Raw genomic sequence first — 15,005 nt, 5'->3', positions numbered from 1 at the left:
AGTTCATTTAAAAAGGCATTAGCGCCTCAAGAATTTGGTTTTGAGAGCACTAGAGACATCTTGTGGACGGTATTATTTTCGTCTGCTGTGTGAGTCGAGTTGAATCTGCCCCCCCCTCCCCCCCCCCACACACACACCACACTCGCACAACCCCACACAGGAAAAACCCTGCAGTGACGTTTCTGTTTTAATTGTTAAATAATATAATCTCAAGCAAACCCTTAAAAAAGACCGTTTTTTTTTTTTTATTTCTGCACAATTGTTGTATTGCATGAACCAGCTGTATCCAGTAGAGATTCATGAGTGCTGCAACTTGTGGCAGCAGCCATGCAAGGAACACAACATGCACGTCAAGTGGTCGGCTATTCTTGGACTGAGTGTTGGCAGTCCCACCAGAGGAAGGGACAGAGTACATAAAGTGTAGGGACTACATGTTTGACCTCATGCAGTTTCACTTTTCTTGTTACGGATATAATAGAATGGAATATACCAGGCAGGTAAGAACATTTCTTCTGTTGTAGATGACTATTTCATAAAACTGAATATCTTGGCACCCCTTACAGTGCTTGAATGCTGAAATAAATTAGCCAAACCTTTTAACAACCAGTGTCGTAGTGTCACTGTGTGAAAGAAGAAAATAAATATAAATACAAGTATGAGTGGGAATATTCCATAATAATATTGGACATTTCTTTTCTGTTGTTTTTTGCTAAAACTCCATTTTATTTTGAAGGTACCTTGATCCCATTGACAGTAACTACCAATGAAATATCTTAAAATAGTACCTGTTCAGTGTACCACAACAATTTTACACATTTAGAAAAGGTGTTGTGTTTCAATGTCTTAAACTGAAAAGTCACCTTAGCATGCAGTAGTAGAAACATTTTATTTTCAGTTGGAAACTTGAATTGCTTCTTGTCTATCTATAAATACACATGAGCATTCACTCCATGGCTGCTTGGAAATGTCATAACAACTCAACCAGCAACACAAACAAGCTACCGAGTGACAAAATATATTCATGAACACAAACTGTACCACCTCAAAATAACGATGGCCCCTGAACTAAAATGTTTCCCATGATGTTTATCTTCTACAATATTAAATCAACTGTATAATGCATCTCTCTGCTGACTGAGCGTCGCTGTCACCTAGATTTAGCGGGCTCCTGTTGAAAATGTCATCATCATCATCCTACGCCGCTGCTTTATCCGCCCTTGTTACTGCCAACTTGCCTGCTCAACATTTACAACTAAGTGCTCATTGTGCCCCTGAGCCCTCCGCCTCACATGGGAGTGCCTCATCTAGCACAGCTTCTTCCCAGTCTCCTCCAGTCGAAGCACATCCATCCCCGCCTGAGTCGGTGGGATCATACAACGAGCAGGAGAACCCGGCAGATTATGGGATAGGTAGACTGCAACATACCAACACAAAACCTTGGCTACCGTTGAGTTTGACTCACAAGTTCACATCTTGTGTTGCAGGAGGTTATTATCCTGTTGAAATTGGAGAGATTTTTGAGGATCGATACCAGGTGGTCAAAAAGTTGGGATGGGGTCACTTTTCGACTGTGTGGCTCTGCTGGGATATGGTGTAAGTATGGATTTTATTTTTGATGGAAAGGAGTGGAAACTTTGAGTAAATTTATGGAAAGTTTCAGGTACCTTTCCATGGGAAGTTAACCATAGACTTCCCTATCAGCCGACGAGAAGCGGGGCCGCTCCCTAGGGGGCCTATTTTCAAAAACTTAAAATTCAAATATTTTCAAAAGCAAAGCCGCGAGTGACCTAAAACCAAAACAGGCACCTCCCTTAGCCATATATGAGTCTCCACAAGAAGTGGCATCAAAAAAGTCGTTCCCTAATAAAAAATCCTGATTAATTATTTGCTATATAAGTATAACAACACTTAACCCTTAAAGACCTGCAACATGAAGCAATTATCAGAGAATCCCAAAAATTGAAAAATAATGTCCCAATGAAACCTTTTTTTTTTTAAATTTGTAAAAAGAAATGACAAAATTAATATGCCATGTTTGTGTGCATTCTCAGTTCTTTTCTTTTCATTCCAGCACATGAGTCAGCTGGATGGGCGGGTCAGTGCAACACACCTGTGGCGCATTAGGCGTGCTCATTATTTAAAAACTCCTGTCACCTTATACGAGTGTCTGACAATTGCGTCGTTGTTTGCTTACCGCTGTGTACTTCTCGAATCTCCTGACTAGTTCGTATTTTTCATAGTATGCTTTGTTTCATGACAGTAGTTTTATTTGGACTTTGCTATTTTGTTCTTTGTCTTTTCTGACCTTAGTCGCCTTGCCCTTATTTATCTTGCCGAACTGGTTCGTGCCTCCTTTTTGTTTGTATTTTTGCCTCATGTGTTTTGGCCTGTTCCCTTAGTTTCCTTTTATGTAATAAACTCTACAAGCCCCCGTCTGTGTTGTATCCATATTTAACGGCTCATCACATCACAGAATATGTGTAATAAGAGCTCTAATAGCTAAAACCCTAGTTAAATCCTGTTTTTTTTTTCTCATGGAACCTGCAGATGCATGTGTTGACTTGCATCCATCATTTTTTTTTTCAAAAAGAAATGTCAAAATTCTGAATTACTCTCAAAATCATGAAATTTTAAGTGTATCAAATGTGATACATTTGGCAATAAAGGGTTAATATGGTTATAAAATTTTCAGATTTTATGCTAGATGCACAAAATCGCCAAATTCCAAGATTATCACCTATATTTTCAGGGTCAATAGCAATATTTAACAGTTTTTGCCCGAAATAGCGACTTAATTTTTTTTTCCTTTTAGTGCAAGTTTTCAACAGCCAATAAATCACTGAATTTTCATCGGCAACCTAATACATGAGGAAAGCATGCAAAATCACCTTGATTTTACTCAACAAAGCAAATTTTGCATTTTTCTATTTACAATCACAACTTATTTAGGTTGAATTCCGATGTCACTATTGCCTTAGCACATCTTGCTGACTATCTGGCCCTCAGCGTTTTTAGATTGAAATGTTGCATAAAACAAAACACGTAAAAGAGTTTTTTTTTTTTGTATGAATGCAGATATGTTGAAATTACTACATTTTTGTCAAAAAACGGGCAGAGGCCAAAAATTTGCTGTGTATGGATACAAAATCCAACATGGCGGCCATCACAAAACAAAGAGCTTTTTAAATGGAAAATTCAGGTAAATAAAAGCGTAAATTCCGAAATTTCTACAACTATTAAGGGAATCTGACCTTTTAGCCGGATTGCCGGAATAACGCCAGCCGAGCCGCTGGAATCGCGCTAGCACAATTCCAAGGACCCGGGCTGGCGGAATCCAAACAACCCAGCCAAAAGGCCAAACTCCGCGCATTTACCTTAGTCTTAACCCCTACCTACCCCTGTACTGACTCCAGTTTAAAAACTGGAAAAAGGCTTCGAAACACAACTTGACAATTTATACCGAGTCGACAGCAATCATACAGCACAGAGGGACCTAGGCGAGGATCCAGCATCACCATATCACAAGTCAACAAAAGATTCCTGAAAAAAATGACAACGATTACATTCCGTTTTTTAAAGGCTCTGGTAAGGCGGGCTGTGGTCCGGAAGAAGGATGTGTTTGGGCATTGTTTAAGATTATTGTCTGTTTGTGGTTTGGACAGGAGGGTTCGGGCACTATTGTTCCAAGGGTAACGAGAGTTGAGGATTTTGCCACCTCAACGCCATGTAAGTGCTGAGTGTTCGCTTCTCGGTCCCGGGTTCCTCCGTATGAGATGTTCCTTGTGGCAAGACAAGATGTCCCATTTGTTGTGGACTGTCCGGAAGAACTGACTGTGGGATTTGGTGGTGCAGGCGTGGGCTTGCAAATGTCTTGCCTACCACCTGGTTGTCAGCGTCAGTCTTGCTCAGTCAGCTGTATGACGCGTGCATTGGGCTTCCGTGGTCAGAAGGCGTCCTGTATCTTTCTGTCCTTATCTGCAGCTTGTCTTGGCGCTGCAAGTTCTAATTATTCCAAGTCTAACTGTTCATAATATCAAATATATTCTGCATGTTTTTTGTAAACTATAATATAAATGCGATTTATTTTATATTAGGTGTGTTATATTAATACAGACAGTCAAACAGTAAATACGAGAAACGATACTATTCCCTTCACTATGAATGTAAAACAGTCTAGATTCTTGGTTAAAAGCAAAAAATGGGCAGTTATCATTCATTTAAAGAAAATATTTCAAGCTAAGGTTACTCTAATTTTTTCCATTCATTTATTTTTTTTCACAACATTTCAAAGTGCATGCATGGTTTTATTTTAAATAATATTTTTCTTGAATCCTTGACCAAATTACTCTTGAGACTCTCCTGCCTGCTTGTGTGCACTAAAACATTTGTCCTGTTTCCACCTAAATCCGGCGTTAGAACGCAGCGTGTTTGAGTTTATCGCAGTGAAAGCTGCCGCGACGCTCTGCCTGTCCGGCTGCCTGCGGGACGTCGTGGCACAATGTCTGGAGGAGCTGTCTCGTCAACTGATAGTTAAGTCTATGGCAAAGTTAAGATGTTTTTGACCATATCTAAAATTGAAAACTCTTCATAGGAATGATGGAAAATCATTTTGACATTCTTACCTAAAGCTTTCTTTTAAACTCAAAGCAAAAAAAATGAGAAAACATGCAATGGGGCAATTGTCAACTTTGAAAATTTGAACAAAAGCACAGTTAACATGTCAAATATCATGTTGACTTGGCTTTGAATTTGTTTCTTTTCATGCAGGACAAGGCATTTTGTTGCACTGAAGGTGGTGAAAAGTGCTCTGATGTTTACAGAGACAGCGTTGGATGAGATCAAACTTCTGAAATGTGTCAGTGGCACAGCTTGGACGCTGATGTCAGCATGCTTTAAGTGACATTTGCTTGTGTTGAATATATTTTTGGCCATCAGGTGAGGGACAGTGACCCTAGAGACCCCAAACGTGAGAGTATTGTTCAACTAATTGATGACTTCAGGATCTCTGGAGTACATGGAGAACGTATCCTATTAAACAAATCTAAATCGTCCTCAACCCGATCATGAAAATACTGTAAAGTATCAAAAACATCCTTAACTGCTTACCAGATGTGTGCATGGTATTGGAAGTTCTGGGCCATCAGCTCTTGAGATGGATCATCAAATCCAACTACACTGGTCTTCCAATCCCTTGTGTCAAAAGCATTATCAGACAGGTGACATCATATAAACTTTCCTTGAGATTTTCTTAATGCATCCTCAAGTTCTTTAACTGTTGACTTTCCATACCACAGGTTCTGCAGGGTTTGGAGTATTTGCACACTAAGTGCAAGATCATACACACAGACATCAAGCCAGAAAACATTCTCCTACGGGTGGATGAAGTGTATGTTCAGAAACTGGCAGCTAACACCAAACTGTGGCAACTGCCTGATTCCATTGCGTTCACCAGCCAACCAAGTTAGTATTGTTGCGTTAAAACTTTTTATGGTAGAAAGCACTCGCTAGCTATGAAAAAGATGAATGAAAATTTGGCATGCCATACAGTGGTATGAAAAAGTATCTGAACCTTTTGGAATTTCTCACATTTCTGCATAAAATCACCATCGAATGTGAGTTGATCTTTGTCAAAATTTAAAAAATACAGTGTTTGCTTTAACTGAAACCACCCAAAAATTTATAGGTTTTCATATTTTAATGAGGATAGTATGCAAACAATGACAGAAGGGGGGGATAAGTAAGTGAACCCTAACATTTAATATTTTGCACCCCCCTTGGCATCAATAACTTCAATCACACACTACCTGTAGCTGCAGATCAGTCTGGCACATCGATCAGGACTTATCTTGGACCATTCTTCTATACAAAACTACTGTAATTCAGTCAGATTCCTGGGGTGTCTGGCATGAATCACTGTCTGTTGTCATGCCACAGCATCAAAATGGGGTTCAAGTCTGGAATTTGACTTGGCCACTCCAGAAGGTGTAATTTGGGTGACACTTTATAATCTGTTTTATTTATATATCCATTTTACTAGTTAATAGATCATTAGTAAACTGTTGATAAATGATTTATTGTTGATTTGTGAAGTATTTGTTAACAGTTTGTTAAGCATTTACAGGGTGTTCTTAACCTGAAACACAGTTTGTGTAGAAACGTTTCAAGTTTTTTTGTATGTCACGTTTGGCATGTCTATCTTTTCAGGTTAAGAAATGCCGTTCACTTCAAAAGAAAAGGCATTTTGATAAGGCATTTTGCAGGCAGCGCTCATGTTGCACATTTATGTAAATCTGCCATAGAACCAACAAATATTTGTACTTTTCTTTGTATATTTAACCAAACTTATGACCTTCGACATAAAGTGTATATAGTTTTATTAAGATCCATCAACTAGCATGGGCATTTAGAATGGGGTCAACCATATTGGAACACCCTTTATATTATTTTATAAGTTATAAATTAATAGTACAATATGTCAATACATACACTCTAAATTTTAGATTTAGGTCAATTTTCCTGCTATTTACATGTTGAACTAGAAACTAGAGCACGATAATACCGCAATCATTACCAAAGTGGATTCTATTGCTTTGTTGAGTGTTTAAACTATCAGTCACATAATTATATTTATTTTCTCTCCTCCAGAAAGTTCAACAGCCAAACAAAAAAAGGTGTGTACTTTTTCATTAATTCAAAACATGCATTTTGTAAATCCTGTGTGAATCTAAAAATTATGATTTGAATTTGTTTTGAATCTACTTAGAGTTTGTCCAACTTAATGGGAAGATTGACAGGGGTTTTTCACAACATCGGGAATTGGGTAAGGTGCTGTGTTCTTCATTGATTCTTGAATACCGAAACTCGGCAATTGTGGCATACAGAGTAGGTACACTTGGAGATTCCATGCTACATGCTGAATTTGTTTCTGAACAAGTGCACAATTAAGCACAATTCAAATGTCTCCTTAAAGTTCAAGACATGAAGGTGTTTTTGGACATAGCTAAGTTTTTAAAATGCAGTCTTTCACTTGGCAAGTGTAGAGACTTTAGGACTGGTGGGATCAAGATTTGTGAACATTTTCCTTTATTTGTAGTCTGGATGGTGAAGTGTCCAAATCTCAGAGCCTGGAGAATTTTACAATTCCATAGAAGTACTGTAGTTTTCAAACTATATGCACACCTGACTATAAGCCACCACCCATAGGCAGAGTTGGACTTTTTGGGCAAGGGGGGCACAACATGTGTATGACCCCGAAATGCAGTGACCTATAACTGTTATTTCTGTAATTCTAGTCCTGTATGGAGTTTCTCCAGTTGAATAAAGGTTGATGTCTAACTGTGGTTCTTTTCCGGCTTCAATTAATTGTTTAAGTCGACATAACTCATAACTAATGTGTGTGTGTGTGTCGCCAGCAGCCAGAGTATACAATTTTTGACGGGGGTAACTACATTGGCAAGACACTGGTGGTGGCTCTGTTGTACAATTAGTGTCTTCACTGGGAAAATTTGAAACTCACCATTGCTCATCATTTTCGCGGTGGTCTCTGGCGTTTCATGGTACATATTTTCAATCCTTGGTTCTTGTTCAGTAATTGTTGTCGCCTTTGAAAGCTTAGGTTTAAAAAAAAAAAAAATGTACATCCATCTTGCCTCTTCGGTCCTCGGGTGGTTTTGGCTAAGCAAAGCAAATGACTGTCTCTAAGGTGCTAGTCACATGATCTATTCGAAAAATAATTTTGACCCATTTTGAAAATATCTTTTTTGTTCATTTCATTCATTTTTGTGTGTTTTGTTGCTTTACAACTTTTATAGAAAATATTTTACCGGTAAACTCTTAATTATAAAATCATAAATAGGAAAGTCAATTATATGCAATGACACTTTTAGCCCCCCCCCCCCCCCCCCTTAAAATTCGCGTATGCCGCCACTCACCGAATTTGACATGAAAATGGCATTGGTTCATAGATAAACTCCAACTGACTACAAGCTGCTGCTGTCCTCACTGTTTTATGACATATTCACACCAAAAGATATTAACCGGTAACTTTATTTGACAGCAGCGTCATAAAACTGTCATAATTATGACATGACGCTGTCATGAGCATTAATGAATGCTAATGGCAGATGTCATTTAGTGTCATCCGACAAATGATCCCACTTTTGAATGGACGTAAAATATCAGAGGTGGACATGAATGGATTTCGTGACAATATTTGCTGGATGACACTTTATGACATCTGTCACAAGCATTCATTAATGCCCATGATAGTGTCATGTTATTATGACTGTCTTATGACACCACTGTCAAATAAAGAGTTACCTACTAACTGAAATAAATCAACAAATAAACCGCTCTGGAATACAAGCCGCAGGATTCAAAATGAGGGGAAAAAGTACTGTCTTATAGTCCAAAAATACGATATTTAAATAATAGTCGCTAGAATGCTGCCTGTCATTATGTAGTGGTTGACTGTAATTCTGATGAATGTCTGAGGCTTTTATTAGGACAACTTGGGACTCCAAAATGTTAAGAAAAAAAGGCTACTTTAATTTTAAGTTTATAGATATTTATTATGACTGTGCGATTATTGATTGAATTTCTTTCTATCTGTAGTCTAGCAAAGCTTCAAGGTCAAATCTAAAACGACTGATATGGACGGAGAGGAAGCAACGAGCCAAGGACAATGCCTCTGACCATGGCCAAAAGCAACGTCGTGATGGCATTTCCGATGTTACAACTCCGTCTCGTGGATTTACCGCTACTTGTCAATCATTGCTCCCGGCTTCTGACCTCACATTAAGGAGACGGACCTTGCTGTTGTCCGACGGGCAGAACTCACCTATGCTCAGTTCCAGAGACATCAGCTCATCATTGCCAGACATTACAAAAAATGTTCGCATTTCTGCTCCAGATTTCTCCAGATGTCAATTTTTACATCAGACGTCTGACAAGCAAACCTCCCCTAATGGTCAGTGTTTGCAATACTCATATAAATTTAACAAGGCTGATAGTATTCTTCTAAAATTTGAAGAACACAAAACCTAAAATAATTCAACAAATTGAAAGAACATGATTTCTACTCATGAGATCATGTGATCTACTATTCAGGTGAAGTAGACGATCGCCTTAGGCCCCCAGCCAGTAGGGGGCCCCCAACCAGCTGCCCTTGCCCCAACGAGCAACGGCTTGGGCCACCGGAGCCAGCAGTACCCCGAACTATTCGTCATGTATAATTATGTCAGCGTACCAAACAAACAAATAACAAAACAAAATAGAAAGCCATTTGAATTCTGCATTTATATTATCTCTCCCCCACACACACGCACTACAATGGACTGTTCCACGACGATTGACAGAGTATCAGTCGCTTAGCTTCATTTAGCGCCGTTTAGCATCGCTTAGCTGTTCGTTAGCTTTACCTACCTCTCCCGTGGCTTCACGCCACTAAGCTTGCTATTTTTACAGCTCACTTGCTGCTTTGCACGTCGGCTATCGTTTATTTCGAACACATGAGTGAACGTGCTCTCCATGAGCGCCAAAGTGCAGAGAGGGAGAAGTTGAGTACAGGCCTCTAATGCCTCTTTTAACTTTCTTCTTCTTCACACCGAACATAAAATAGATGACAGCACACCCTGTGGCGAAACAATGTAGTACAGTTCCAATCAGTCATACAATAACACTCAACAGCTGGTTGACAGCAAAAGCACATCATATAAATAATGATTTCTGGAGTTAATCCCACATACTTCAGAATTAATATTATAATATATAATATAATGTAATATAATATGATATAATATAATATTATAATATAATTATATTTTCTTTCTAATATGTTGCATAAATACTACATAATACAGATTCTACACTAAAAATAGCTTTCAAATGACACTCTTCATGACAAATATGATTGGCAATTAATAAATATTATACTACTATTATATATAGTAGTATACTATAATAATATTGCTAGAATTTTTTAAAGAAGTGTTTTGAATAATGTTGGAAAGGCAAAGTCAGTGTTCTGAATCTGTTTACTTTCCATTCTTTTGCAATAGTAAATGCATTCAGCATTTAACTTCATTGTTTATTTGTGATTATTGTTATTTACATGATTATTTGTATTTTAAGAATTTAAGTGTTCCAAAATAGTTTTGTGAATTAATAAGCGTCAACAAAAATTTCATTGCTAAATTAGTCAAAAAAAGAAAATTATTAGATTAGTCGATTAATCGTAAAACTAGTTGGCTGACTAATCAGGAGAAAATTTGTCGTTTAGGACAGCCCTAGTGTACCAGAACATATTTTCTCCACACCCTTCTCACCTTTTAACCCCTGACCCATGAAGAGGGCCCCTGGATATGTTCGCCTTAGGCCCCAAAATTGCCAAGTCCGACACTGATTGTGGAGAACTTCACACGAAAACCCAACGTATTGACAGTTACTATACAAGCACAACTCCACAAGGGGGCATGTTTTTATTGTAGAGAAATTGGTTTTCTTTCTTTCTTTCTTTCTTTCTTTCTTTCTTTCTTTCTTTCTTTCTTTCTTTCTTTCTTTCTTTCTTTCTTTCTTTCTTTCTTTCTTTCTTTCTTTCTTTCTTTCTTTCTTTCTTTCGTTCTTTCTTTCTTTTCCCTTCAGGCATGACAAATCCCAAAAAACATACAACATTTATCCTAGAGATAATCATAAAATCTAAAGCATTCTAATCCTCAATTAATTTCCTTCCTTGGCATTTCATTTTGGTGACCAGCGCTCCCAGTATTTACACACTATTTATTTAAACAGTGTGTTTGTTATTATGGGTTTCCAGAACTGAATATCGTAGTGAGTCCAATGTTTACTACTAGACACCAATAATTGAGGACAAGATTGAACACACAACCAGTTAAAAAAAAAAAAAAAAACTCCGTTAACACAAAACCTTTTTTTCCTTGAGTCACAACAAAGACACATTTTTTTAGATTTATTTTTGTTAATATTACTATATTTTTTTTTTTTTTTTTTAGGAATCAGTGACTATGACGGTCCTCTTGACCTTCTGTTGCCGCAAAATGCTGACAAGCTGTTTATTAAGATTGCTGATCTGGGCAATGCTTGCTGGTTGGTGAGTGGCCGAACAATGAGAAATAAATCAGCAAAATTATCCATGTTGACGTTTTAGTGATTGTTGATTTAACGCCATGTGGTGGTCATTTATGTAATCCCTGTGATCCTGCAGCACAAACACTTTACTGAGGACATCCAGACATGTCAATACCGCTCAGTGGAGGTCCTAATTGGTGCTGACTACAGCACCCCGGCCGACATCTGGAGCACTGCCTGCATGGTGAGAAGTTAACCCGATGCGTAAAGGCTGTTATTGTCCCCAAATACCTTTGTGTCTTTTTGTGTGTATGTACTATAGGCTTTTGAGCTGGCAACAGGGGACTATTTGTTTGACCCACAGTCAGGGGCCACATTCTCCCGTGAAGAAGGTTGGTCTTGTTATCTTTGGAAAAATAATAATAATAAGGCACCTAGACATAGATTTTTTTGTAATCCATTTTAGACCATATTGCACATATTATCGAACTGCTGGGACCGCTTCCATCACAGTTTGCCCTCTCAGGGAAAAAATCGAAAAGATTCTTCAACCATAAAGGTAATATTAATCCATATCCATATCCAGTACTCAAGGGCGTAGGTTTGCATAGGGACGTTAGGGACATAACACTACCAACTTTTAAGGTGCTCAAATTGTCCCCACCAACTTTTAAACAATGTTATTTGCATTATATAGTAGTATAATAGTTCAGTTAAATAGGTAATTTAGATTGTCTCTATATATCGTAAGGATAGAATCAGTTTTTTCATCAACTGTGATTGTAATGAAAATATTTCGTCAACAAACAATTTTTTCGTGACAATGATGAGACAATAACGAGCTAAAATGTGTTTTGGGAGACTAAAACTTTATGAGAGTAATGCCAGTTTTCGTCTGACGAGACGACAGCAAGACGAAAATGCGCCATAGTTTCTGTCACATGTTCACAATGTGTGACATTTTATGTGTAGTCAGCCTGCATCGTAGCAGTGTCTGCTTGTGTCACTTATGTGACGTGCTGCTGCTTTCCAGTCTCCAGGCTTACAAACACGGCAAGATTTTGTTTTCTTATCTTTGCCAGAGAGAATATGCAATGTTGCCTGAGCCTTTAAAAGTCTATGCTGAGTGATCACTACACACTTAATGTAACTCATAGCGTTAGCATAGCATTCAACTCTATGGTATGCTCAAGTTAGCATTAGGCTAATGGTAATGCCAAGCATCGTCTTAAACTCTGGGACAACTTTTTTTTTTACATACAGTTCCTGACATACAGGTTGGTATAATTAATTGAAAATAATATATTGTTTTCCTGCCCAGTGTGTATTATCACCAAGTTGGCGTTGTCCTTGTGGACATTACAACATTTGTTCGTATGCTAATGTTCATTTGAAATAGTTGGAAACCTTTACTTTTGTAAAGAGTAATTTTTTTTAATATTACAGATGAAAACATTTTTAGTTAACGTCGACTAAAACTAGACAAAATTAGTCTTGAGTTTTGGTCAACAAAAACTAGATGAAGACAAACACATTTTTAAAATGAGTAAAATATGACTAAGTCTAATAAGTATTATCGTCCAAAAGACTAAGAATAAAACGAAAATTAAAAAAAAAAAAAAAAATAAAAGAGCTGCCACAAACAACACTGGATAGAATTGACCCTATACCATTATTAAATAAATTAATTTCAATGTGTTCAGACTTACATTTACCCCTTTTCACTTGCTGAATGTGCCGGTCCATTTTTTCCCCCTCAAATGTATGTTTCATTCGCTGATGAATTGACCCCCCCACCCCACACACTCACACAGCCCCGACAGAATTACATGTCGACGACCTGCAGCCAATTAGAAGTTGTTGGGTTTTTTTCGCCAGCAGCCGCAGCAGCTATTGTAGGTAATGTAAAAAGACGTCAATATAGTGGAGGTGGGGAACACACCACTAGTTTTGCTACTGAAAGTCCGACCTGCATCAGAGTTAGCATAATATTAATCCGTGTGAATTTGCTAATCTGCAAAACTCAAGTAGGAAGCTGCTTGGAGAGAAGTGTCCTCTCTATGTGTTTTCTAGTGTTAATGTTAATTAAACAGTGGTAAATGTAGTGAACTCTACTGGAAGATATTTTTATTTGCACCATATGCAGACATTTTTTCATATAATCATACATTCATCATAATCGAGGTAAAAAGTTTAAGTAATCCCAATTTAGCTTTTTTCCATAATTGCTCAACCCACTGATGCACTTAAAGATGAAAATAAGGGAGAAGATGAAAAAGACAACTATTTAAGGCAACTCTCTTGTGGTGGAGGACAATTTAGGCCAACATGTAGTTCCATGTATAGTTTAAGTAGTATTAAGCATATCAATTAATTAGGTTCATATTCTTGAGAAATATACCCCTGACCCCTGTATACCCAATCTGTTTGGTCTTATTATTTGTCCAGTCCCCAGCAAAAAGTGTACATGGAGGTTATGCGGTTATATCATCCCTACCAATGTTGAGACCAAACCTACGCCCTTGCCGCTCTAATGATCTCTCTAATCAGATAATCATGTTCAAACAAAGTTTTTTCATTGTCTGTCAGTGCTGAGAATCATAGTATTGAGACCCCCAATGAGTGAACCAATTTTCCACTTCATCCAGGACAACTGAGGCGTATCTCGAGGCTGAAGCCGTGGAGCTTGTTAGAAATTTTGCTGGATAAATATGAGTGGCCGCAGGACGAAGCGACCCAGTTCAGCTCGTTCCTCCTGACCATGTTGCATCTTCAGCCGGGAAAAAGGGCCACAGCGGCTCAATGTCTGAAACACCCGTGGATCTCATCTTGATTCTATACTCTGGTCCACAGGAGGCTGTATTATGAGTCTGGTGCTGGCATCACCGGCAAAACTTTGTGCCTGTTTATCCCTCTGGTTGATTGCTTATTCGTGACATCGCCATTCAAGTCAGGTGAAACAACCGACTAAAGCTTGTTTTCTCTTATTTAAACCCGCTTTATATGGGCCATTCTAAAATTGGAGGACATTTTTCATCCCACCAATCAAATTTTAAATAATCCAATCACATTTGAAATAATCCACAGGCAACATACTAAAACAGGCCATTTCTGAGTAAATGCACTTGTTCTGAGACCAAATATAAAATGAATAAATGAAAATAAGAAAAAATAATGCTTGAAAATATTGAAAATAAATATCAAATAAATCTAGAGTGACCCTTAATATGTAATTAATGGAACATGTCTCCCACAACATTCAAGCAACCCTGTTACCCTGACCTTTTTAGTATGTTACATGTTGTTTTAGTATGTTCTATTTTTATTATTCTATTTCTATACTTTTTACATCAGTTTGTCCCTTGGGTCAGTAGTAACTTCTAAGAAAAAGCTAACATTAGTAGTGATTAGCAACAGGTGGTGCATTTTCACAACAGTAAATTGGAGGACACTTTGTGGCATGGTATGTTCATAAACTATTTTACGGTCTATACAATATTTACAAAAGAGTCCAAACTCCAGCACCATAAACTACTGATGTGTTAAGCGCTAATTGCTAGTAGCCTATGCTAACACACAGGGGGAAAAAAACAACAACAATCAAATTAAACTCACTAATTCCCACTAGTTAGCAGTCACATTGACAATGACACGGAGAATGGAAGTCTGAGTGTCCTATTAGTCTTAACAGTTTTAATGTCTCACATGGGAGTATGACATACTCCCATTGAGATTATTCAATGTGTTTCGTTTATTAAGAGAAAGCAGTGAACAGGAAGGGGTTATAGGGGACAGAAAAAAGAGAGAAGGAGAGAAAGAAGAACAAACAACAACAATAAATACATTGAACGCATATACTATGAATATGTTGGTACTGTCGTTAGCTAGTTGCATTTCTGTTTGACACCATGTGAGGGGCC

At 37.8% G+C, this 15,005-nt stretch overlaps 1 protein-coding gene across 1 annotated transcript; it reads left to right on the top strand.

Moving 5' to 3' along the window:
• The first annotated feature begins 427 nt into the window (after positions 1-427).
• LOC130922295 (SRSF protein kinase 2-like) lies at positions 428-14,728 on the top strand. Its single transcript, XM_057846986.1, has 15 exons — positions 428-497; positions 1,156-1,409; positions 1,485-1,593; positions 4,768-4,855; positions 4,936-5,023; positions 5,110-5,216; positions 5,295-5,460; positions 6,646-6,671; positions 6,764-6,820; positions 8,614-8,968; positions 11,010-11,107; positions 11,222-11,329; positions 11,408-11,477; positions 11,552-11,644; positions 13,734-14,728. Exons 2-15 carry the CDS (start codon positions 1,178-1,180, stop codon positions 13,916-13,918), a joined length of 1,782 nt encoding a protein of 593 aa, XP_057702969.1. The 5' UTR covers positions 428-497; positions 1,156-1,177; the 3' UTR covers positions 13,919-14,728.
• Positions 14,729-15,005: the final 277 nt, after the last annotated feature.

Source organism: Corythoichthys intestinalis, chromosome 9, assembly GCF_030265065.1.
Source record: "Corythoichthys intestinalis isolate RoL2023-P3 chromosome 9, ASM3026506v1, whole genome shotgun sequence".
NCBI lineage: Eukaryota > Metazoa > Chordata > Actinopteri > Syngnathiformes > Syngnathidae > Corythoichthys > Corythoichthys intestinalis.
The sequence above is the reverse complement of the archived record's forward strand: the minus strand, read 5'-3'. Positions and strand labels throughout refer to the sequence as shown.

Bases quoted from the DNA above. Each gene is read 5' to 3' on its own strand.
- LOC130922295 (XM_057846986.1), top strand. From the start codon at position 1,178: ATGTCATCATCATCATCCTACGCCGCTGCTTTATCCGCCCTTGTTACT. The intron at 5,024-5,109 runs GTATCCTATTAA...ACTGCTTACCAG, and splicing joins CTCTGGAGTACATGGAGAAC to ATGTGTGCATGGTATTGGAA. The intron at 6,821-8,613 runs GTAAGGTGCTGT...TTCTATCTGTAG, and splicing joins TTCACAACATCGGGAATTGG to TCTAGCAAAGCTTCAAGGTC.